The 25377-nt window shown below is 39.5% G+C and overlaps 1 protein-coding gene across 1 annotated transcript in view; it reads left to right on the plus strand.

Moving 5' to 3' along the window:
• The window catches only part of Ylpm1 (YLP motif containing 1), a 73920-nt gene extending 53446 nt beyond the window's left edge, over nt 1-20474 (plus strand). Inside the window, 9 exon segments of the mRNA XM_028876639.2 lie at nt 74-193; nt 630-806; nt 888-971; nt 1429-1512; nt 5763-5843; nt 8800-8851; nt 13611-13741; nt 18882-19062; nt 19353-20474. Coding sequence (XP_028732472.1) covers nt 74-193; nt 630-806; nt 888-971; nt 1429-1512; nt 5763-5843; nt 8800-8851; nt 13611-13741; nt 18882-19028 — 876 coding nt within the window. The 3' untranslated portion in view covers nt 19029-19062; nt 19353-20474.
• The last annotated feature ends 4903 nt before the right edge of the window (nt 20475-25377 follow it).

Here is a 25377-nt window from a genome sequence, read left to right on the forward strand (position 1 = left end):
ACTTTAGTGTTTTCATCAATTTGGTTCACTTTTTTTTTTTTTTTTTTAATCTTCATAACTGTTGTATTTTTAGGATAAGGAAGTAGAATTTGGAGGACCTGCACCCAGGGTTTTAAGTCTAGATGATTATTTCATCACTGAAGTAGAAAAAGAAGAAAAAGATCCAGATTCTGGAAAGAAAGTGAAAAAGAAGGTATGATGTGATTCTTCTAGACCTGTTGGTGGGATTTTAAGGAAAATAGGTTGAGGGAGAGATGGGGTTGTTAGTTTTGTTTGTTTATTTTTGTTTGTTTATTTTGTTTTTTGAGACAGGGTTGGTTTATTGTTTTTGAGGCAGGGTCTTAACTGTGTAGCCCTGGCTGGCCTGGAATTTGCCCAGTAGACCAGATTAGACCAGGTTGGCCTCAAACTCACAAGGATCTGCCTGCATCACCTGCAGGCATTCAAGGTGTGCACTGCCACACCTGGCTTGAGATGCAGGTTTTTTTGAAGATGATCACTTCCTGTCTTCTGGACACCAGCTTTGGTACTTAGGTGTGAGGGATGTAAAGTCATCCTTATCTCGGTGTTAACCAGGCTGAGGCTGATTCCTTCCTTTTGCTAACCCCCATTTTTCTGTGGGATCTTAGGTAATGGAATATGAATATGAAGCTGAGATGGAGGAGACTTACCGCACCAGCATGTTCAAAACGTTCAAAAAGACTCTGGATGATGGGTTTTTCCCTTTCATCATTCTGGATGCTATCAATGACAGAGTTAGACATTTTGACCAGTTTTGGAGTGCAGCAAAAACCAAGGGTTTCGAGGTATGGTCTTAAAGAACTTTTGAAGCACTTTGAGTTTGAGTTTTGAGTCTCTGGACCTAATCATCACTTATTTCTGTTTAGGTTTATTTGGCTGAAATGAGTGTTGATAACCAGACTTGTGGCAAGAGAAATATTCATGGAAGAAAGCTTAAAGAAATAAATAAGGTAATTTTTCAGAAACTTAGGGTGCCAGAGTACCCCAAACATCGTTCTCTCAGTATCAGCAGTGTTGTCTTAAGCTCATTTACCTCACTTTTTTTTTCCCTGAATGTCTTTTCTATCTGCTTCAATAAATGCTTTCTTTTCTGCATTTTTAAAATTTGTTTGGTTGGTTGGTTTTGGTTTTTAGAGACAGGGTTTCTCTGTGTAGCTTTTGGAACCCATCCTGTAACTTGCTCTATAGACCAGACTGACCTCGAACTTGCAGAGATCCATCTGCCTCTGCCTCCCGAGTGCTGGGATTAAAGGCCTGGCCTCTTTTCTGTATTTTAACTGGAAGGGGTTGCCTAGCTCTTCTCGGAACTAGCCTGTTCAGGTTGTAGCATTAATCGCATTTATCTTGACAGTGGATTTGGTCTTTATTGGAGTAGTTGTCTGAGATAACCTCTGAATATCTCAATAGATGGCTGATCACTGGGAAACTGCACCTCGTCACATGATGCGTCTAGACATTCGTTCCTTGCTACAAGATGCTGCAATAGAAGAAGTAAGTGTGCATCTTTGCCTCAAATGCAGTTAAGATTAAGCAACATGTTTTCCATCTTCTTTACTTTGAAAGTTTTAAACTTCCAGAAAAGTTACACGAGCAATGTAAGAGCACGTATATACTTTTGAATGATCTCAACTAATCCAATTGTTAATACTTAGTAACATTAGTATATATACCATTACTGTAGAATCATATGAGAGTTAAGTTAAAAAACCTTAGTCCATCACCCTTAAGTATGTTGATGGCTATCTTCTAAGAACAAAGACATTCTCCAATATATTTAGTTAATTATAAAATTTAAGAAAGTTAACATTAGCCAGGCTGATAGCACACACCTTTAATCTCAGTACTTGGGAGGCAAAGGCAGGCAGATCTCTGTGAGTTCAAGGTTAGCCTGGTCTACAAAGTGAGTTCCAGTACAGTCAGAGCTACGTAGAGAGACCCTGTCTCAAAAAACCAAGAAGGAAAAAGAAAAGTTAACATTGATATGATACTATATTAAGTAAAATAAATTTCCTAAAATTAGTTTTTTTTTTAATTTACTTAATTCTGCTTTGCTCCTAAGCCATACCCCACAGCCAGTTCCTTAATTCAGCCTCTGAATTTCCTTGAGGTAGCTTAAAAATAGTCTATATTTAGATTTCATCACTGTCTTATCTTTTATAGCACTTTTTTGGATGGGATGAAACAAGGCCATTGTATGGCCCTATCTGGTGTGGAACTCCTTTTGTAGATCAGGCTGGCCTTGAACTCAAGAGAAGGCATGCACCGCTATGCCCAGCTTTTATAACTCCCCCTTTTTTTTATCTTTTTCTGGAGCTGAACACCGAACCTAGGGTCTTGTGCTTGCTAGGCAAGCGCTCTACCACTGAGCTAAGTCCCCAACCCCTTTATAACCTTTTATAATTGGAAAAAATGGCTCATTTAGTAAAGTGCTTGCCATGAAAGCATGTGACCTGAATTTTGATTCCTAACACTCATATAAACACTGGACACATTGACCCTTGCCTGTAATCCCAGTACTTTGGAGGGGGAATATAAGAGAGATACCTAGGGGCTGGGTGATGGTAGTACCCACCTTTAATCCCAGCACTTGAGAGGCAGAGGCAAGCAGATCTCTGTGAGTTCGAGGCCAGCCTGATCTACAGAGCTAGTTTCAGGACAGCTAGGGCTGTTACACACAAAAACCCTGTGTCGAAAAACCAGTGGGGGGTGGGGAGGAAGGCATCCCTGGGCTCAATGGCTAACCAGTCTAAATTGGTGAGCTCTAGGTTCAGTGAGAAACCCTATCTCAAAAAATAAGGTGTCATACACCTTTAATTCTCTGCCACTGTGGAGGCAGAGGTCAGCCTGGTCTGTAGATCGTGTTCCATGGCAGCCAGGGTTACACAGAGAAACCCTATCTGGAAAAACCAAACAAAGAAAGGGGGAAAAAAATAGAGAACAGAGGAAGACACCTGTTGTAAACTCTGACCTGCACACATGAACACACACACACAAGTCTCTCACACATTGAAGCATACACGCACATATGCCTGCTGTTTCTATTTATTTGTTTGTTTGTTTGTTTGTTTGTATGTTTTAATGTTGTAGGGCCTGGAGAGATGGCTCAGTGGCTAAGAGCACTGGCTGCTCTTCCAGAGGGCACAGGTTCAGTTCCCAGGACCCATGTGGTGGCTCACAGCCATCTACAGCTCTAGTCCTAGGGGACTCTACATCCTCTTCTGGGCTTCTCAGTGGACACAGGTGACACACAGACATATATGCGGTAAATCACCCATACACATAAAAAAGAGTTAGGAGAAGATCCCAGATTCAGACTTACATTCTAAAAAGTAATTTCTTAGCCTACCATAAAAAAATATTTTTTTGTGCATATAGACCAGTTGTTCCGTTGAGTGCCCATCAGTTTGGGTTGTCTGTTCCTATTAGTTTAGGTTTAAATTAAGTTGCAGGGGAGATGGCTGAGTGGGTAAGGCATGGTAGGGAACTAACTCCTTCAAATTGCTCTCTGACATCCTGCTGTGCGCCAGGGCAGTGAGCACATGTGTGTGTTCACACACAAGTGAATGAATAAATGAATGAACAAATCAGTGTGTAAACATGAACAAAACATTGGCAGGAATGCCACACGACTTATGTGTTCTCAGTGTATCGCATTTGGTTCATATCCTTTGAGATGCCAGTTTTCCTCATTGTGATTTAGGCATTGGTCTAAACCTTGGCGCCAAGGTCATATCTAGTGAGTTTTTGTACTTTTTTCCATTTGTAATAAATAATCTACAAGTGTCTGTTAATTTCTTTTTCTCCAACACATTTTCACTCATTGCTAACTCTTAATGGTAGTGATTAGTTGGGTGGAAGCAAGTCTTCATCACGAAAGGAGAGAATTTCTGTCTTAGTCACTTACACACTTCTGTTTTGTTCGACCTTGTTCTTTGAATGGTGCTGTTGTTATCTGTGGCTTGGGAGCAGACACTCTCCTGTTGCCCAAATTTATAGCCACATGTGATAGAGTTGATCATGCCACCTTCTAAAAACACTCTTTTTTTTTTTTTTTTTTTTTTTTTTTTTGCTTTCATGAGTCCATATTCTGGCTTTCAGTTATCTCTGTATCATCTCAGCACAGTCTCTTTTCCAACTCATCCTTTCCAGACTTTAAGAAATCACTTAGGGCTCTATCCTTAGCTCAGTTTTTTGATTGATTGTTTGTTTTGTTTTTTGTTTTTCAAGACAGGGTTTCTCTGTGTAGCCCTGGCTGTGCTGAAACTCACTCTGTAGATCAGGCTGACCTCAAACTCAGAAATGCACCTGCCTCTGCCTCCCAAGTGCTGGAATTAAAGGCATGCACTACCACTGCCCAGCCTTAGCTCAATATTTACTTTGCACATATAAACAACCTATTTCTGAGATTGCCAGTTTATGCCCGTACTAAATTCTTAGATTGCCTCTTATGTACCTTATAAAGACTTGCATGTGCTACATCACTACCTTAAAAGTAACAATTTTGATGAGGCCTGATGGCACACACTTTTAATCCCAGCACTTAGTTTGAGGCCAGCCTGGTCTACAGAGCCAGATCCTGTCCAAAAAAGAAAAAAAGAGTTAACAGTTTTGAATGGAGTGCTTTAAATTCTTTCTGTGATTATTTTCTGAAGTCTCCCCAAAACCTGCCATGTTGGTGTAGCCAGAATTCCTGGCTATGTTCCTCTTTTAGTATCCTCTGTCCTTTTAGGAGGAAACACCCTGTTGGAAACAGTAATCTGTTGTTCTTCCTTATGCCAGCTTTGATGGTTTCCTACAGGCACCTTAGTCTGTTCTTCGATCCTTTTACCTTCTAAGTGCGTCTCACATCTCCGTGCTGTCTCGTTTGTTATTGTCTCCCTGACTATTTCTCTTCTTTGGGAATTTGATTAGAGAAATACGTGTTTTTAAGAGTCCCTGGGCGGTGGTGGTGCACACCTTTAATCCCAGCACTTGGGAGGCAGAGGCAGGTGGATCTCTGTGAATTCGAGGCCGACCTGGTCTACAGAGTGAGTTCCAGGACAGGCTCCAAAACTACACGGAGAAACCCTGTCTCAACCCCCCCCCCCAAAAAAAAAAAAAAGTTTTTAAAAGTCACCAGGCATCAGTGGCGCACGCCTTTAATCCCAGCACTTAGGAGGTAGAGGCAGGCGGATCTCAGTGAGTTCGAGGCCAGCCTGTGTACAAAGTAAGTTCCAGGACAGCCAGGACTGTTACACAGAGAAACCCTGTCTCGAAAAAAAACAAAAAACAAAAGTTTTTAAAAGTCTATAATCTCTTTGAGTATTAAAAACGTGTGATCCGCCGGGCGGTGGTGGCGCACGCCTTTAGTCCCAGCACTCAGGAGGCAGAGGCAGGCGGATCTCTTGTGAGTTCGAGGCCAGCCTGGTCTACCAAGTGAGTTCCAGGAAAGGCGCAAAACTGCACAGAGAAACCCTGTCTCGAAAAAACAAAAAACAAAAAACAAACAAAAAAAAAAACGTGTGGTCCATCTCCTTGGAGTAAAAGATTTTTCCTAACTTTACAGGAATAAAGATGAAAATTCCATGAATATCTTTCTGTTTTCTTTTAGTCCCACTTCAAAGTTCAGGGAGTTAGAACTCACGTGGTATGTGACAGAGGAATGGCTGTGCTGCCTTGGGCTTACTGCAGATCTTAGTGAATCAACATGTTCTTAAATGCTAATGCATCCTTTTTAGAAAATGATTATTGGCGTGTTGTAGGTAGAGATGGAAGATTTTGATGCAAATATTGAAGAACAGAAGGATGAAAAGAAAGACGCAGAAGAAGAGGAAAGCGAACTGGTAGGAGACAGACCAACCACTTTGAGCAAAGTGTCTCTTTGTTATTCTTAAGGAGTGTTTATATTCAGATCTGTAGTTAGATTACTAGTGTTGATACACACTTTTTACAGTAAGTTTCCATAACCATCTTTATGGAGACTTTGGATTCTTTTTATTTTTCCCTAGTCCAAAAAAGCTCTGTGTTGTTAAAAGAAAAATTTAACAGAGTACTAAGAAACTCATCTTTGTACTCATCTAGCCGTGGGTGGTTGTAAGAGTATGCTTTTCGAGAAAGTAAATGACACATGAAGGGGCATTTTTTTCCATTCCAGCAGGTATGTGGAATAGCCTACCCAGTGTATGCATACTTGTCTCTTCTTTGCTATAAGATCTCAAAATTGGGTTCTGTCCCCTGAGGCAGAAGAACTTATTGAATGAAGAGGTGAAGGGCTGCCACTGGCTGCTGGATTTGTTTTTGTTTTGTCTTGTTAAGTGATGGCAAAAATGACTGTGTAGGCAATGGAATACCAAGGCTGATGAGAGAATAATAATGTGAGTTTAAAGTTGTGTGTACCTCCTGTAAATGCTTTTGATTACACTTCTGGAGATGTTTGCCTTACCCTGTCACTCAAGAAATGAAACCTATAAAATTACTGACATTTTAGTGTTGGCTAATGAGGTACGGAGATGAACAATGCCTTTGGATAGTATTGCTTTTTAAATCCATGAGATTACTTGCTTTATTTGACATTTCAGCTCTTGCTAAGTTGCTTCTCATACTTCTCTTAATGAAAATGTACAAACAGAGATCCCTGATTCCTGTCCCCTAAAACATAGTCTACAAGGAGTGGTCTCTTCAAACCATGTGTGACGTAGATGACTCTTGATAGAATCTGTGTTTATATAGCATTGGTGTCGACCTCTACATTCCTAGATTTTTTTTAAGTGTGTATTAAAAAATAAGCTTTAAAGTTAATGGTAATTGAGTCTCAGTATCTTTTTTAATAGTCTTATTTTTCTTAATCAGGTTGCATTTTGACATACATACTCTAAAATATGAGCAGAAAATTGACTTGAAGGTCTACACTGTTCTGGATAACAGTTATTAATTTCACTAGCTACTTGTAGGCTGTCCTAGAACGTGATTGAGAAATCCAGTGGTTCCATCTTTTGTGGCAGTTTTCCTCCAGGATATGCTTCATCTCGCTTGCTTAAATGTAGTCAACTTGGAGCTTTTCATTAAACGTACAGTTAGTTTTTAAAGGGAAACACACTGTAACACTAGTTTTCCATCAGAGAACTGGCAAGGAAGCCTTAAAATTATATTCTGCTGGACTCGCTTTTGTTTCCATGTGGCCTGCCACTTCAAGAAGCTAAAGGATGACCAGGATGGTTCCAGCAGTGGTGAATGAGTATACTTCTTTAATCTAAAGATTCTTTAACCCATTCACATAGCAGAGTCCAGCTCTTTTACTCTTGGAATCTATCCCAAGGGTAAAAGATTACTGAAGAATATTAACCAAGGTGATATGAGTGAGTTTCGTGTCATTCAGACCACTTTAACGGAATTCTCAGTAAGCTTTGCTTTTCAGTTCTGTACTGGATGAAATTCAAGCTCTTCTTAGGTAAAAAAATCATTAGGGATTACTTGTGAGATAGAGTCCTGCCTTTAGTGCTTCTGCAAACCTAGTCCATATGATCAGAGTCTATAAGTGTACTTTTCCAGTGATGCTTAAGGCTTTAGGTGGGTTTTGAGATAACACTTGTGCTAATTTCCTCAGTATTTAACACTTTACACCATCACATCAGCACAGCTTTTTCTTGATTTGATCTAAGTGTTTTTAGAAAAGATGATGTAATTTATAATTTGAAATACTACCTAGTAATTCCTAGTTTTGCATAAAGACTAGCAATGTATAAATGCAAAGGTTTCCTGGAGTAAGATGCTCAAGTGAACTCTCCTGTAGAGATTGTTACGATGTCTCCACTGTGTTTCCAAGGCAGCTGTGTGGCAGCCTGCTCTATGACCTTGAACATTCTCAACAGCAGAGATGACTCGTAAAGACAAATACCTTTGATGAATTTGTCTTGTTCACTAGGTCCTAATATTAACATTTCTGTATAATAGGATCTAATCGAAACCACAGTCCAAATAAAGAAAAAGGGGATTCATGATAAATGACATGGAATAAACGGAGGGGATTACTATGTAGTTGTAGGCACCCTGGGACATTGGGAAATGTTTGGCGAGTTTGTTTAAATTACTCAGTTACCTTATGTAAGCTATAAATTGCCTGTGGTAATATCTGGTTTATCACATAACAGTAAAACATAATATTAGAAGCTATCAGAAATAATTTCATTTTCATCTGGTGAAAGAGAACTGCTCTGGTTGATTCAATAAAATTAGCCTTTGTAAGATCTAACTGGTACATGGATTGAGTCATTTTCAAAATGAATGTGAACTTCATAATGGGGTAGTTGGGTTCAAATACCAGTTTTCCTTTCCCAAGTACTTAAAATGACACTGGAATATCAAGTGACTGTCTTGAAGAACACTCTTGGACATCATGGCTTCAATTACTTGAGAATAGCAGTTGTACTTAGAAAGTAACCTAGCTAGCTTATAAATTTTCTGAATGATACTGATCCTGGCTGAGTAACTAGCTGTACATTCTTGCCATAATTGCTGTACATCTGGAATGAGGCTACAGTTGAGTCCTCAACTGTACCTGCCTCAAAGTGCCTTCATGATCCCGTCCTGGTGACTGCTCTGAAATGTGCAGTGAAGTTTGGTGAATTTGGTCACTTAACTTTCTTCAAGGATAATAAAGTTGTGTTTTCCATAAGGATATATTTATAACTAGTGAGTGGAAACTGAATCCATTCCCAGTTTTAATGCTTTTCCAATTCAAACGTGTTATGCATGTATGTGTCTCTTTCTAACCCTTCGAGCTTCTCTCTGTGTACGATTTAGGGTTACATTCCGAAAAGCAAATGGGAGATGGACACTTCTGAGGCAAAGCTAGGTGGGTATTTCCTTTTTCCTGTTTTTATATGTGATACCTGATGGTCATGGTCATAGAGCTCTGCACTGCACGGAGTAAAGGGCCAGAAACTTGTGCTCACATCCTTCAGTCAGTTCACTAGCTTTGCCTTGACTACTGTGACAGTGTAAAAAAGGATGGTTTTTACCAAAAAAAATGCTTTGATATCATTGGAAGTTTTTAGAATAATTAGAAATATTTGATAGGCATAATAATATACTGTCACTTCTAACTTTTTTTAGTATTAATCAGAAATGTGCTCCTAACATTTCTTTTTTACAAGAATATTTGCCTATAACCCAAAGTTGAGCTTGTTTGTGAGTATTTTAGTAATAATTCTAATAAATATTAGAGTTTTAAAAAGTAATTAAAAAGAAGATATCTTGTGTAATAAATTTGAGTTTCTGTGTTGAGGGAAGTAAATACATAATTGAAATATTTAAGGAGACTCCGTTTAAATTTTCCTTCAGGCTGTTTTTAATACCAAGCTACAAGGTAAACCGGTTTAAATGATTGTTTAAATCAAACCTTAGAGTTGCCTGATTTAGCCAAGTAAAAAAATTGTATGTATTAAATGGATTTCTTCAGTATTTTAGTGTGATACTGTAAAAAAAAAAAAAAAAAAAAAAAAAAAAAAAAAAAAAAAAAAAAAAAAAAAACTTAAAAGAGACCAATTTAACATGTCAATTAAGGTGCGTCAATACAAATGTAAAGAACCATGCGGGAACTTACTGATTAGGAAAGGTGACTCAGTTTTTCTCTCCGTGATGTGCTGTTACTCCAGAACCAAGCAACCATCTCAGCATCCTAAGTCCCTAGATGTAGTTTGGCCACTCAGCACTTTTGCTGCTTAGGTCATGTGACCTTTGCATCAAAGGTGAGTAAATTGTACACAGACTTGCATGGCTCACTTGGGTTAGAGATCGCAGTTGGTTTTTACTAGGCTGTGTCTTAAAAGATAAGCTCACAAACTGTAGTAGTATTGTTTTATTGCAATAGGTGCTTGCTATAAAATGTAAAAATAATTTTAGCATGTGTCAAGTGAAAATTGTAGTTTATTGGCATATTCTTTTACAAACCTTTCCTCTGAGAAATTTAACAGTAATCAGCTCTCCTTACACATACCATAAGCACTTTTTTGCTTAAATGCAGTTAAATAGTTAAGAAAATAGTAACCACAGCTTACTTTTTTAAAGGGGATGTCTTAATTTTGCTTCTTTTGAATTAGGTTAACCCTGTTTAAGAGCTGTCCTTTAAAGTACCCTGTAAGACTAGAAGAGCATTTGTGTCTGCTGGTGCTTTAGTGATGGAATCGTGGCAAAGAGTGATCATAAAAATAAGGGGATTGTGAGAATGACACATAGTTTAGCAAACGTTCTTCTGAGGTGTTATATAATACATGATCTGGGCTTGTCCTTTTTAAAAAAAAAAACGAGCCATCCCATTTTCTATTTTCCTTTCTAGTTTTAGAGGAGAAAAGAAAATGGAACATAGCCGTGATGACTATTCGAGAAAAATGTTATTAATGTTTGTATTGATTTCTGGGAAATATGACTTGCCTATTATTTATTTCTCAGAAATGTGTCTTATACAGTGTGTCAGTTTTAAAGATACTATACAGTGAATTACAGAAATGAATTTCTCATAAATCTTTTCAGTAATGGCATGAATAGTCTGGATCTATCTAATGAATCTAGACAGGGACATTTTTACTTGATATCAAAGGAGTGACAATGACGTTTTGTTTAAGGGCCTGGCATTTGGCACCACTGGATTGTCTTGTAAGTTAATGCAGCCTCAGAAGAAGGAAAATGGAGTGTAAGCTTTATCAAAGTGTTTACTTCTTTGAGATTGGCCCATCTGGCCAATTGAAAATTCTCTTCTAACTCATGAGGATCATCTGAGAATTAGCCTATTTGTGTTGCCTTTCATATCTCATCAAATTTAATGTTTGGTTGCCAGACGCAGTTTACTTTACCGAGTACTCTACCAACATTCTTACATTTCTCTTAGCAACATGATTATGCTGAGGTGGAAGCATAATAAGCTTTACCTGTATTGCATATTGAACTGAAAAAATCTGAAAACTGGAGCTGAGGGGTTTGGGTTCATAGATGAGTCTTCCAGTAAGAAAATACTTCTGTACTCTTCCAAGCAACTGACCAGAATTCATTGCAGAATCTTGATTTGTGCTTAATGTACAGGTCAGCTTGTGTCTGTTAAATCGGAAGCAGCATCAATTTAAAACAGTTACTGGTCTGAGCTGTATGTGGCATGTGATTGACAGCTGCCTGACCAGCTCTTTCCTAACTGAGAGATAGACGTGGTAATACAAGAGCTGGGTTTTACACACATCTGTGGGGGTTTAGTACTGAAGGTACTTCAAGTCCAGTGATGTGATTTTACTTTCTCACACTTGTACGACAGAATATTCGAGACTGTTGTCATCTAATAGGTTTCTCCTTATAAAGCACTCTGATTTTGTCATCTTCATGTCACTTGTCTGTACTTACGAGTTGTATTTCAGCCTTCTACTCATCAGACAGATTGAATCATCTTTTCATAGTTAAGATGTAATTGTTACTTGTATAGGCACAGAACTCTTACATGTTCACCTTGGACAAATTTTCAGATACCATTTACATTTAGGACATACATAGATGTATCTCTGGAATTGTTCTGTTGTGCTATAGTAACATGCAGTGTTTTAAAGATGTGGTAAATTCTGTAACCAACCAAGTTGGATCAAAACTTCATCCTCTTAAAACTTCATCTTTTGCAACCCAGGCCTCTAATGTGTGAGTGGATTGGGCCACCTGCCTTTCTTCTGTAACCAACACTCAGATTCCTCTTCCCTTATTGTATGCTACCTGAGTGTTTGGGATTCTAGTATTCGTGTGGATGAGTGTTGAGCCTTTCTTCAGCACTCAAAAGAAACTTTAAACATGCTTGCACAATAAAATTTCAAATCAAATACTTCAAATAAGGGCGCCTTGACTAGAAGTGCAGGCTTCGGGGCCTCGGGTTGCAAATACAGAACACATGCTCTCTACCTCCTGGCACTACCTAGTGGACAAGGACATTGTCTGGCAGTTTCCACCTGCCTTCCTGTAGCACTGCCTGGCCATGCTCTCTTGTTAGAATTGAAATGTGAAACTTCCCTTCAGAGTATGTTCATGAAAATCAGTGGTTCTGAGTTTGGAAATCCTTGAAATTTATTTGAGTATACTGGAGCTTCCTACTCTCTGGTAAGACACTGCATGTCTAAGGTCTTGAACTAAAGTCCATTTTACTATGTATGGGACGTCATGGGTTATCTGGTACCGTGTGTTGTGTCCCTATGTAGCCAAGGGTTCTGTATAGTATGGCTGTCTGTGGAGCCGTTTGTACAGCATCTTATCAACAGAAAAGGTAGAAGATTGGTTCTGGGGAGCCTGTCTCAGGGAAATTTTGTTGAAACAATTTTCTTAGTTTTGTAAACTGTTGTCATTTACATTCCTGAGTTTTCAATGATGATTGCTTTTGTGAGGGAGGAGTATGAGAACTAAACCCTTTGCCTATTATGCAAAGTCTTTGTGGCTTTGTAAAGATTGTGTCCAGTTAGTTGTGTGGAGTTTGTATATGAGAAAGCATAACTTCTCCCCCTCGCCACTGCTTCCACTGCACGTGCCATGCCAAACTCTCTCCAGCTGGTGCCTTAAAGACCTCTAGTGTCCACATTCTGCATCCTTTATGGGGTGAATGTTTGTTCCGTGTTTCCGAAGCAGTTAAGCTTTCCTTTACTAGCTCACTTTAACAATAGTGTGTTTAGATAACTTCAGAGGATGCAGGCGTTTCACTGGAGCTCAAATGTATATAACTTATAATATTCCACATTTGTATCAGAATCAGTATTAACAATAAAAAAGACACCACATTTTCATTGTGTGCTATTTAATACACCTAACCTCATCTCTCATAATTTCTGGATGTGCTGTTTATTTGATAATTGTGAGCTATTGGGAGACCAGCTCCTTTCAGATTTAAAATTAAGAAAGAAATACCAGATCTGGTCACTTGGGCTGACATACCAGTCTTTAGCATGGTGAATCAACAGTACTTTACAGTGTACTCAAAGTACAAAGTGTTAACAGTACTTTACAGTACACTCAAATACAGGGTGGTCAACAGTACTTAACAGTATATGCAAAGAAAGAGGAGGTCTCATATAGTTATCTTACTCATAAATATTAACTCATGAGTGTTCTTAGCCAAAAAATAATCGAAACACATCCTTAAACATGATCTTGTTGCTATCTGATTTTCATATGATACAGTATCACACATCATTGTAGATCAACTGAGTTGTATTAACACTGTGTTAAAAAAGCAGTAATTGTTTTTAAAGAGACCTGGTTTTTGTTTGTTTGTTTGTTTTGTTTTTCTTTTTAGAACATGAGAGCTGAAGTGTGATTTTTTTTTTTCCTGAGGGTGGGAGGATGGGAGGGTCTTTACTTGCCTCACCCATATTTATTGCTAAAACCATCAAAGTATAAATATTATCCAAGACAAACACCAAACAGACCGTGAGAATCACATAAGATTTGATACTTTCTTAGCCAAGAAGGTAGTTTGGATGTGAAAATGACGCTGCATTGAGAAATGTGGATGTGCCCACTGGAGACAGTCCAGCCCTCCTTTTCCTCTCTGTGCTGTATGCAGACTCACACTCTAATGCTGTGGCTCTGCGTTTGTCCCTCAGACAAGTTGGACGGCTTGAGGACTGGCACTAAACGGAAACGTGACTGGGAGGCGATAGCCAGCAGAATGGAGGATTACCTTCAGCTCCCTGATGACTATGAAACTCGTGCTTCCGAGCCCGGGAAGAAGAGGGTAAGAGACTACTGAAACAGGAAGGCTCATCCAAGGAGCGTTTGGATTTTAGGAAGCTGGGGATGGAGAAATGGCTGTCCTTTAATAAAGTGCTTGTCGTGCAAGTGTGCGGACCTAGTTCAGTCTCTAGTTCTCAGTAAAACAAAAAGCGCTCCAATTACAGGTGCTACCTGTTCAGCACAGATGAGTCAGCTTCTGGAAGTTTATTTATTTTTATTTTATTGGTATGGTTAACCTACATGTATTTTATATATACCATATGCGTGCCTGGTGCCTGCAGAGACCAGAAGGAATATCGGCTCTTCTGGAAGTGGAGTTACAGATATATATATATGCTGCTCTATATTTGCAAGATCAAATCTGGTTTCTCTGCAAGAGCAGCAAGTGCTCTTAACTCCTGAGTTAGCTCTCTAGCTCTCTTTGTATTTCTTTTAAATTAATTTTCTTAGTGTTTAAATATTGAGACAGTATTGTAGTATGAGATAAAAATAGTAGTAGATTATTGTCATGCTGTCTGTCATTTCAAAGAATCCATATCTCAAAGCTTATTGATACACTGCAGACAAGTGAGGTATGATGGCGCACTTTAATCCCATCACTAAAAAGGCAGAGGCGGGTGAACCTCTGTGAGCTTGAGGCAGCCTGGTCTACATAGTGAGTTCCAGGTTAGCTCTATCTTGGGAAACCAAAAAAGTTCAAATACTGCAGATACACTCTTGTCTGTGTGGTTTGAGGGAATGGGAAAGGGAAATCCCATTAATGGCCTTCACCTATGCCCAGCCACATGTGAGGACTTAATTGGCTCAAGTTAGGCATGGTGGTGGATCTCTGCAATCTTGGCACCTTGGGAACGGATAAAGGCAGGAAGATTGTCCATGATTTGAGACCAGCCTGGGCTGCAGAGTGGGACCCAGTCTCCAAACACAGAGGACAGCACGAGTGGCTGTCCTTGGGGCGTGACCTGTGAGTTACGGTTCTGATGGGACAGTGAGTCATTGGAAATGGGAATGGTTTTTCTCTCTTTTTACTCAAATTGCTGTGACTGTCTTCAAAGGGTGATTCTGTAGAATGGGTCACATTAGAAATGTGCCTAAATGACTAGGCTTTAAAATGTGATTTGTGCTGGGAGTGTAACTCAGTGTTTCAGCATTTGCCTTGTATGTCAGGTTCTGAGTCTATCCCTAGTATCTTAAATAAATGAATAAAATTTCAAAAATTACTCTTTATAATTACTGTTCTTAGCAGAAATTGTGTTTCCTCACACAGAAAATAGAAAGAGCAGTCTCAAGAGGCAGTATTTAGTACAACTTTCAAGAGCTAGAAAGTGATTGATCTTCAAGTAATTTTACTTTCTTAAAGTATGTGAATGGCAATGAATGAAACACATATGTTAGTCTTGAGTGTTAGTCAAGATTTTCTGTGTGATTTTCTGTTTTCAGTACATCCTGAGTACAGTTTCCTCCATGCCTCTATCCCTCACATCCCCATCCCACCTGCCCTCTCACCTAGTACAATTTTTTTTTTACAGTTAAATGCCCCCTCCCCCCCAAAAAAAAGACATGGTGGTGTAAATCTTAAAAGTACCTTCAGGAAAATTAGAAGGAAGTCGGACATTTAAGAAACCATTTCTGGCCGAAGTTGTTTTTCTGCCTTATAATTTATTTTTTGTATTTTCATATTCATCTATTCATTCTGGAACTTGTAAGGTCTGTGAATATCTAATAATCAATAGCCAACATTAAGTGGATAAGTTTCATTAGAGATGTGTGTGAAATACAGTAGTTTCAAAGTGTTAACTTTTCTCTTTAAAAATTGTGGTCATAGCCAGGCAGTGGTGGCTCACGCCTTGGGAAGCAGAGGCAGGAGGATCTAGAGAGTGAGTTCTAGGACAGCCAGGGCAGTGACACAGAGAAACCCTGACTCAGAAAACTGAAGTGGGGAAACAAAGCAATCACAGTCCTTGACCATTGAGACAGCCGTCCGTGATGGAGGCCTGATGACCTGGGTCTGATCCCCAGAACCCAGCGTGGAAGAGGGGTGATGAAACGCACACGTTGTCCTCTGGCCCTCACTTACATGCTGGGACTTGTGCGTGCCTCTGCATGTGTTCATGCTTTCACACGAGCACTAATAGTAATGATAAGTTTTCTGTCTTTTTTGTTTGTTCCGTTTGGTGGTTTGGTTTGGGTTTAGGTTTTTCAAGACAAGGTTTCTCTGTGTAGCCCTGACTGTTCTGGAACTCACTCTAGAACAAGATGGCCTCAAACCCAGAAATTCACCACCCCCAGCGATAAAAAGATTTTTTAAAAAATCAGTCATTGGCGGGGCAGTGGTGGCGCACGCCTTTAATCCCAGCACTCGGGATGCAGAGCCAGGCGGATCTCTGTGAGTTCAAGGCCAGCCTGGTCTACAGAGTGAGATCCAGGAAAGGTGCAAAGCTACACAGAGAAACCCTGTCTCGAAAAAAAAAAAAAAATCAGTCATTGATGCTAAATCAGTATTTCATTTTTAAATTTGATTGTGTGTTATGTACATACCACTCTGTGTGTACGTGTGTGTGTGTGTGTGTGTCTAGATCAGAAAACAAGTTTGTGGACTTGGTTCTGTTCTTTCACCTTTCCATAGGCTCCAGAAGCCACATGCAGATGGTTAGGCTTTAAGGCAGACACTTTTACCCACTATCTAGTTAGTATTTCTAAAGCTGGGATAAAATGCCACAGACAAAAGCAGTTTGGGGAAGAACGGGCAGAACTTTGCTCTTACAACTCTCAGGTCACACTCCATCATTGAGGGAAGTCAGGGCAGGAACTCAAGGCAGACACAAAGAAAATTACATTTTAGATAAGTTTTAAAGTTTCAGAGTCTAAAATCCAGCTTCAAAAATGTAGGGCTGAGGGGATGGCTCAGCAGTTAAGAGCACTTGCTGCTCTTGAAGAGGACCCAGGTTGGGTTCCCAGCATCCACATAGTAACTTAGAACTGTCTTAATTCCAGTTCCAGGGAATCTGATGCCCTCTTCTGGCCAGGGATATTGCACGCATGAGGTGCATAGGCAAAACACTCATACACAGCATAGAAAACAAATAAATCTTTAGAAGAATGTTTTTTTAAGTAGCTGGGTACAGTTACTCTGTACTTAACTATTGAGGATGCTCTGGGTGTTTAAATTTACTGAGCTGAGTTAACTTTTTCTTTGTTCAGTGGTTACTGAATGTCTGCCTATCTATCCTTAACACTAATAACATCACAATAAAATGTGTACCCTTGATCCTAAACGAAACTAAGAGTATGTATGAGTTATTCATAGTACATATTTTTTGGACATAAGTCTCAATAATAAGAGACTTACCTAACATGTAGTGGGCCCTGGGTTCAATCTCCAATACTACCAAAAAAGAAGAGAAATATCTTGATGGGTGTTTGAAGTTCCCAGGGAGGAGGAGAAAGCCATATTTGTTAAATATTCTACAGTTAATTCCACCAGTATATCTGAGAAATTTATAGTTTACTTTTGTTCTATGCCTATTAAAACCTGATGAAACTGCTTCCACGTTGGAGCATGTTATTTGGTGCAACCATAATGTGTATTCCCAGGTCACTCATATTGGCTCAAGAATAAACTAGTTAAGAATCCAGTGTGGGACTAGGGAGATGGCTTGGTGAGTAAAATGCTTGCCACATAAGTGTGAGGACCAGAGGTCAGGTGGTGTGGCGGCCTGCCTGTACTCCCAGCTGTGAGGACCAGGAATCTCAGAGCAAGCTGCCTAACTGCTGATGGACTCGTAGATCTCTCGGTACAAGTCTGAGATTCTGCCTCAATATATAAGGTGGAGAGCAATAGAGGAAACACCAGAGATCACCTGCTAGCCTCCACACTCACAGGTATGTGTATACCAGTGCACATGTATGCACACGTACCACACTTGTGTATACATGCACAACAAAAGTGGAAATAAAAATGAGTCAAATGTTAGGGCCTGGAGAGATGGTTCAACAGTTAAGAGCACTGACTGCTCTTCTAGAGGACCTTTATTCAATTCCCAGCATTCACATGGCAGCTCACAACTGTCTGTTTAACTCCAGCTCCAGGGGATCCAATACCCTTACACAGACATACATGCAGGCAAAACACCAATGCACATAAAATAAGAATACATAAATCATTTTTAAAAAAGACTCAAGTGTTAACCCGCTTCCCTACTATTACTCTATTTTCCCTCTGAGCAGATGTTGGAAGCCTAGTCATTTCAGTCAGTCTTGCAATGTCAGAAAGAAAAGTCAGTGTACCTTAAAGTAATAATGCATTTCCATGTCCAGTGTAAAGAGCACAGAGTTCCAGTGCCCTGTATTTGGGACATAATAAATGATAAACTATATTTAAAATACAGCATATTAAAATATAGTATATGCTTTGGTACTATGTGTGCAATACAACTAACAGTATCATAATCTTAAATATTTTTGCTCTTACAGAATATGAGATATATGCATGTATTTTAACAACTTATAAATCCACCTTTTTTTTTTTTTTTAAGTACCAATAGGGAATATTCCTGACCCATATATCTGCAGTTGAAATCATGCCATAATAACATTTGAAGCAATGATCTCTGGTAGTTTATGAATGAAAATGGCATTACCAGCCCACTGGTTTTTTCTCTGATTAAATTTCAAGAAATAGTTATTGTACATAAAGTTCATATATAGTATATATTTCTATAAATGGATAGCCATCCTGCAATATGGAAATTCAAAAATAGGTATGTTAAACTCCAGATAAACCTAGGGAAGTAATGGTTAATTGCAGTGGATAAAGTGGGGAAGGATGTCTAGACTGATGCTAGGTAGACAGGGCTCAGAGCTGTAAAGTGAGAACTAGAAGAAAGTGTATTGCTTGTGTCAAAATGCCATGGAGCTGACAGGCCCCAGCAAGAGGCCTTAGTGGTAGGGCTTTGTCTTATAGTTAGGGAAAATTTGAAACATGAGCATCACACGAAGGTATTTTAAGACGATCACTCTGGTCGTTTTTTTACTTGTAATTTTAAGTCTGTTAATCTACCCACTAAATTATTCAAAGAGGACACCTTTGGGGTTCCCTCCCTCCTTTCAGACAGTCCAGACTAATGCTTTTTCCTCTTTAGGTGAGATGGGCGGACCTAGAAGAAAAGAAGGATGCAGATAGGAAAAGGGCCATAGGCTTTGTGGTCGGACAGACTGACTGGGAGAAGATCACAGATGAGAGCGGCCACCTGGCTGAGAAAGCCCTCAATCGAACCAAATACATATGAGACTTAGTGTTTGAGTGGAGCCTGTTCCTCTAAGGTAAGGTGCCCAGCTGTGTAAACAGCCTATTGTGTAGTTGCTTCAAAAATAGTGAGGACAGCATGCTTTACTAAAATCATCTTCCTAGTTCTGAACAAGTAAGTATGTACTACTACTAACATTTGCAATAAAGACTATTAGAAAAGAAAGCAGGTTTCTGTAAGCCTTGTAAGAGACTCGGGCTTCTGTGTTCTTGAGGAGGATGGAGTCGGTACTAGGATAGGTACTGAAGTCTGCTGAGTCTTCTGTGTTTCCATTCCTGGAGTGACCTCAGTCTCTCTTCTTTCCAGGTGTTCGCTTTGAGGTGACCTGAAGCCAAGGCCTCGTGAAACTTCTTGTTTCCACGTTTCAATTTTGTTTTGTTTCTACCAGTTTCATTTTTAAAAGTTCTCTGGTATCCCCAAGAAATTTTAGAATCTTGCTGTACCCAAGCAAGACATTAATTTTTCTTTTAAAATAATTTGGAGAGGGAGGGTTAGCTTAACTGCTGAAGTCAGGTGGGGATCCACTGGAGGATTCCAACAGAATATTTCCTCCACTGTACACTGTCACAGACTATCATCATTGCTTTGTGGCTGTTTTTGTTTTTTTTTTTTTTTTTTTTTTACTGTATGTAACTGGTAGCTGATTGTACTAGGATTAAAAACAATAAACTTTCACGATAAAACCAATGAGATTCATGGGCTGTACAGCATGGGCCCTTTCTCTTATTTCTTAAATTTGTTTTTATTGCTATTTAAATGAAGTGTGTCCTGATTACCTGTTTGCTGAACACTCCCAAACCTCTTTCCTATTGAATAATTAGCACAGCTGTTTGGTGGCACATTGTAAAACTCAAGGTTCAGCAATAATGAGAATATTCAACTTTGCTTTATAGTTGAATTGTTTTTCTTCATGTCTTAAAGACTAACAGAGGTCAAATCTAAATATCCATCAGTTCTCCAGGGCATGTCTCTTCTGTGACCTTTTTAGGGGAAGGAAAGGGGAAGTAAGGTATTATCTCTATTCTTCCTTCCTCTTTGTACTATTTTATGTTTGGTTTTTTTTTTATGTTTGTTTGTTTTGTTTTCTTTTTCCTTAGCTGGTTTTGAGTACAGGTGAACAGAACTGTTACGCCACAGACCTCAAGCTGTTGCCTTACTTTGAGCTTGAATTGTGGCTTTTGAAGTCAGGACGGAGGGGAAGGAGCAGCATGGACATGCACAGCCCTCTGGCAAGCAGCCCTTGAGCCTCCCAGCTCTCTTTGCAGGTTCTTGCCAGATTGCTCATTATTGAAAAGCTTGGTCTTCTGCATAGAATTTCATCTCTTGTGGATAATCCCAACCAGAGTCAAAAGCAGAGTTAAAACCCAGATAGCATTCTTCTTTGAATATAGAAAGGGGGCTCTCTTTCCTTCTTTCAGTCTGAAAATCGAAGTCATTTTCTATCATGAAGAAAGATGGGGATGAACTTTCTTCCTCAAAAACCATGTCTAGTTTGTAAGCCAGTTCAGCAACTTGTGAACATGTTCACTGAAGACCTCAGCATTGTGTCCTGGATGGAAATCTCCTAGTTTTTCGACCTGCATTGAATACTGTGCCTAGAGCAAATATTTCCTAACAGTTTAGGAGTATCACTTTGGGTTTAATAACACAACAACTTCCTGTACTTTAATATCTTCCTTGAAATTCTGAATGTTTAAGCCTAAAAGACTAGGTTCATTAACAAGTTAATATTAAATGTATAATTTGCTTCATTAAATGATTTCCATTATTTGTAGTATTTAATAAGCTATTTTGGTGACTAGGGCCTGTAACACATTTCTACCTGCTAATGCATATCAGCCACATTTATTATATTGGAAAAAGATAAGAGGGTAAGATAATCAAATCTAATTGTTTGTACAGACTTATTTGCTACGTCTTAGACCACCCCACCCCCACCCCGGCTTTTCTCACCAAAGCAAGACTTGTGGAGTGTGTCCCCTGCTTGGGAAGGAAGGCGGGCCCCTTTGTTCTTCAGTGACTCTTAACCTTTCCAGCATTTGAACACTCATGAGATATGAACAGTGGTTACTCCTGAATCACAGGCCTTGCAAAGCAGGGCGTCCTGTCTCGTCATAGCAGGAGCTAGCTGGAGGGAGAGTCACAGCATCGGCCATGGCCTGTGCTGGTTTTCAGATAGTTGCAGCCATAGGCATGAACATGCCTGGTTTAGAAATCGGTTATAACACATAACCTCCATGTAAAGAGAGTCATGAAAAGATAAGGAGCCAGAAATCAGTAAGAGAGATACCGATTAATATTTGATTCTGCTAGACCAGTGAGAAACTGTTAAATCCTTGAGCCTTTATTATCACAGAAACAACCGAAGAGAAAATCTACCAGTGCTGTCTTAGGGAAATTTGGGTTGGGTAAACATTCTTTAATTAGGCAAGTCAAGTTATATACCAAACCTAGCATCCTAGCATTTGCTAGTATTTTTCAACTTTACTAATGTTGTCTTTCTTATTTCAGAAAGCAGTTGGGTATGTTTTTGCATTTTTATTTAAATCATATTAGTTTTATTTTAATGCATTGTGGTTTCTTGTATCTTGATACAAAATAGTCTGATGTTAGAAAATGTTTCAGATATTTTAAGCCATATGTAACAGTTTTCATTTCAGGGATTCAGGTCTACTTGTAAACTCCCTGTACGAGGAACTTGGTAGATGAGGTGTAGAAAATTTCCCATTTGAGAGTCATTTATTTAAGATTAAATTGGAATATTTCAAATATTCTTGTGGCTTCTTGCAGTAACCATAAGATACCAGCAGTACACAGAAGCTGGTCTCTTTACTTTTCTTCCTTACCCTTCGATGCTGGGCATAAGTCCTAGAGCCTCGTGTGATGGACAAGTGTTCAACCAATCAAGGTGATTCTCAGCCTGTAAAGTATACTTTTGACCCACCGAGTTTTCTAACAGTTTGCATTTGGTTCAGGTATTAGTGAATAATCCAGAAAAGGTTCTTACATTTTCTGGCTGGATTTATTTCTCTTGTGGCAGGAAGAGCAAGTCACCATCCCATCCAGAGTCTTAAAACTATGAATTTCTAATTGGATTAGCTAATTTTCCACTTGGTTTTGAGGTCCTTAGTGTTTGTGTTAAGTGTTTTATCCCGATAACTGCCAATTGCAGATACTTGTCAGTGGGCATCTAGAGCCTGGCTTAACTGCCAAGGACTGTAAAAACAACGAGGTCTCGGATACACAGAGACCACATAGCTGTTGCAGGTGGATTTTAGAATTTTAATTGAAGTATTTTGGCAGGCCAGAAAAGGAGAATGATTCCTTGTTTTTGTATTGATAGATTGTGATATGAACTCCAGTTCCTCTCTCAGAGCCTGTGTGCACACCAGCTTCCTCCTCTGTAGACGTTCAGATAGTGAACACCTGTTGACATACTGTGGCTCGTAGTAAAAGCACACCTCAGAGTTGTTCTGAAGGGTAAAGGAGGATCGTACCCACTGCTGCTCTCATAGTACCAGCCACATGCTAAAAGTTAAAAACCAGTAGTGAATTCCTTAAGCTATTCTCACATGCTTTGGAAATACATTGTTTCCAGCTCTCCTGAAGATAGTGCTGCCACCTTATGTAGTCAGCTGCTATAGATCAAAATGAGCCATATGAAATAGCCCAGGGTATCGGGAGCTGGAAGAGTGCTCATTTCAAAGCATTTTCAGGAAGCTGGTGGCCCCTGTCTTTAGGACCAGCAGGGAGACTTGTGAGGCTCAAACAAGCTGATTAGATCCCCTACAAGGGCAGGAGTCATGCCAGAATGGAATTGCCAGACTACAGGCATGAACAAAACATTACATATTCAAACAAAGTCATGGTGTTTCGTGAATATGTTGTTACATTCCCATGGTATAAAATTGGAAAAGGTCAAGAATGTCTATATTAAAGTCACTGCCATCTATCCCCCCTCAAATTCCCATTCCTCCACCTCTAAAATGCCTTCTATTGTCATTAAAAGTCAGTTTTGTACTTTTTAAGAAAAATTTGTGGGCTGGAGAGATGGCTCAGTGGTTAAGAGCACTGACTGCTTTTCCAGAGGACCGGGTTCAATTCCCAGCACCCACACGGCAGCTCAAGACTATCTGTAACTCCAAGATCTGACATCCTCACACAAACATATACGGAGGCAAAACACCAATGCACATAAAATAAAAATAAATAAAACTTTTTTTAAAAAAAGAAAATTTTGTGGTTTGGCTCTAAGTATTAACTTTGCTAATGGTCTTTGTGTACTACTTTATATTCCTTTAACAGTGTGCCTTAGTGGTCATTCAAATCATACATAAATATTTCTGTTATCTCTTTAGTTTTCCAAAGGTAACATTTTATTATAAAGGGTGTTTTCTGAGAGCTTTAAGAAATGGTTTAACTATATTTCTATTCTTTTCATGGCATTAAGCGTATGGTACAGCTGTTACACGGTGTCATCACTTGTAGGGTTGAATAGTTACCCTTAGAGCCCCCTCTGCATTCCTGATTCTAAGCAACCATCATTCTGTTTTCCATTTGTATAATATTGTCACAGAAAGGATGTTATACGTGTGAAATACGTTATATAGTCCTTTGGGGCTGTTGTTTAGCTTTTGTCCTTTGGCATGGTTTCTTTGAGACTCATTCAAATTATCATGTGTATCAGTTATTTGTTCCTCTTTATTGCTGACCAGCACTAGATCCCATTCTCTCTTGTGGCTGAATCATATAGTCTACATCATTATAAAACTTTACTTACCAGTTTCTGTTATTGGGTACTCCTGATGTCTTTTGCAGTTATAAATTGTGAATTTCCTATATATTCAATCCCTCTGCCTTCCTGCACCTACCTAATTTCTAGCAATGAAGGAACATCGATGGCATCGTTCGCACAGATGTCCTCAACAATGACACTCATGCAAGAACAGTAGTGGACTGCTATGCAGAGAGCATGACTATAATGAGGTGACAACGGCAGACTTTGTTTCCTAGAAGATCCTTCATGATTGAATTGTGATCAAGCAACAAATTGGGGTATTCCATGGAGGATCCGAATGGCCAGAGACTCCTGATCTACACATGATTTGAGAATTGAGTCTGTAGGCCACTGGCCTGGGGGCCTGGATGTTTATATGCACCTGTACTCCAGGAGTGAACCTGATCTCAGTTTGTGGTGCAGTGCTTTCACGTCTGACCAAAAGTCAGGAGCATCCTGGTGCCCTGATGCAGTGATGGATGGCCCTCTGCATGCCAGCAGTACTTTGCATTTGGGATTCCACAGGGAACTTGGAAACTTAATGGTTTTATGATGTAGGTAAAGCTTAACTTTGAGTCTTCCACTTCAGAAATTTGAATTTCCTGCCAATATCCATGCTCTTGTTTTTTATAGTAAATCATAGATAGTAATAAAAAAAAATCTTAATATTGAGGAATAGAAACAATCCGTTCCACTGTCATTTAAAGTCCCACCTCAGGTCTCTTATTTTGGTGAGATTTTTACTTCCTGACTAGGAATGATGTTTGTGCAATATTTTCCCCGTCCCTTTCTTCCTCCCTTCCTCTCTTCTTCCTTCTCTCCCTCCTTCCCTCCCTTCCTCTTTCCCTTTTCTTAGGACCTTCATGGCTCCCTGAGAAAGACAAGGAACCTCAGAGGGATCAGAAATGCCTCTCACCTTCAAGAGTCATGAGAGTCAGCAGAGTACTTTGGGGCCCTTTATGTGCTTGCCAGAATTGTTGCAAGATTACTACAAATTAAAGACTTTTAAGTGTTTTGTATTTGCTGTGCTATAGTTGGGCAACACCTTATTCCATAAAATAGGTTCTGTGTTCTCTCATGTTTATTTCTTTCACAGCGTTTAACTCAGTCTGTAGAGTGAGTAACGGGATGCTTGTGTGCATGCAGAAATGACAAACTCAGGTACAATTGACAGGTGACACCTGAGGCAGAGATGACTGATTGTAGCACACTGGATGTCATGGTAGGTCTGGACAGAAGGGGACAGCACTTTCCAACCAGGGAAAGTTGTGGCTGTGGAGGGATGTGAATCATGCCAGGAACCTCAGCACTTTGGAGATGGAGTCAGGAGGACGGGAGCCCAAAGGCCCAGCCTTCGCTGTCTAGACACCCTTTATTCTCTGATAATTCCTATATGGATACAAATCACCCCTCCTACCCCACCTACCCTGTCTCCACACCCCACCTTCATGTCCTCTCCTCTGTTGTTTTAATCCACTGGTTCCAGTTCATGCTGCTTGCTGCAGCGTTGGATGATGTTGCACACGTAACCATAGCTACCTAGTTCAAGAGTAC

The sequence above is a fragment of the Peromyscus leucopus genome, chromosome 14 (genome assembly GCF_004664715.2).
Source record: "Peromyscus leucopus breed LL Stock chromosome 14, UCI_PerLeu_2.1, whole genome shotgun sequence".
Classification (NCBI taxonomy): domain Eukaryota; kingdom Metazoa; phylum Chordata; class Mammalia; order Rodentia; family Cricetidae; genus Peromyscus; species Peromyscus leucopus.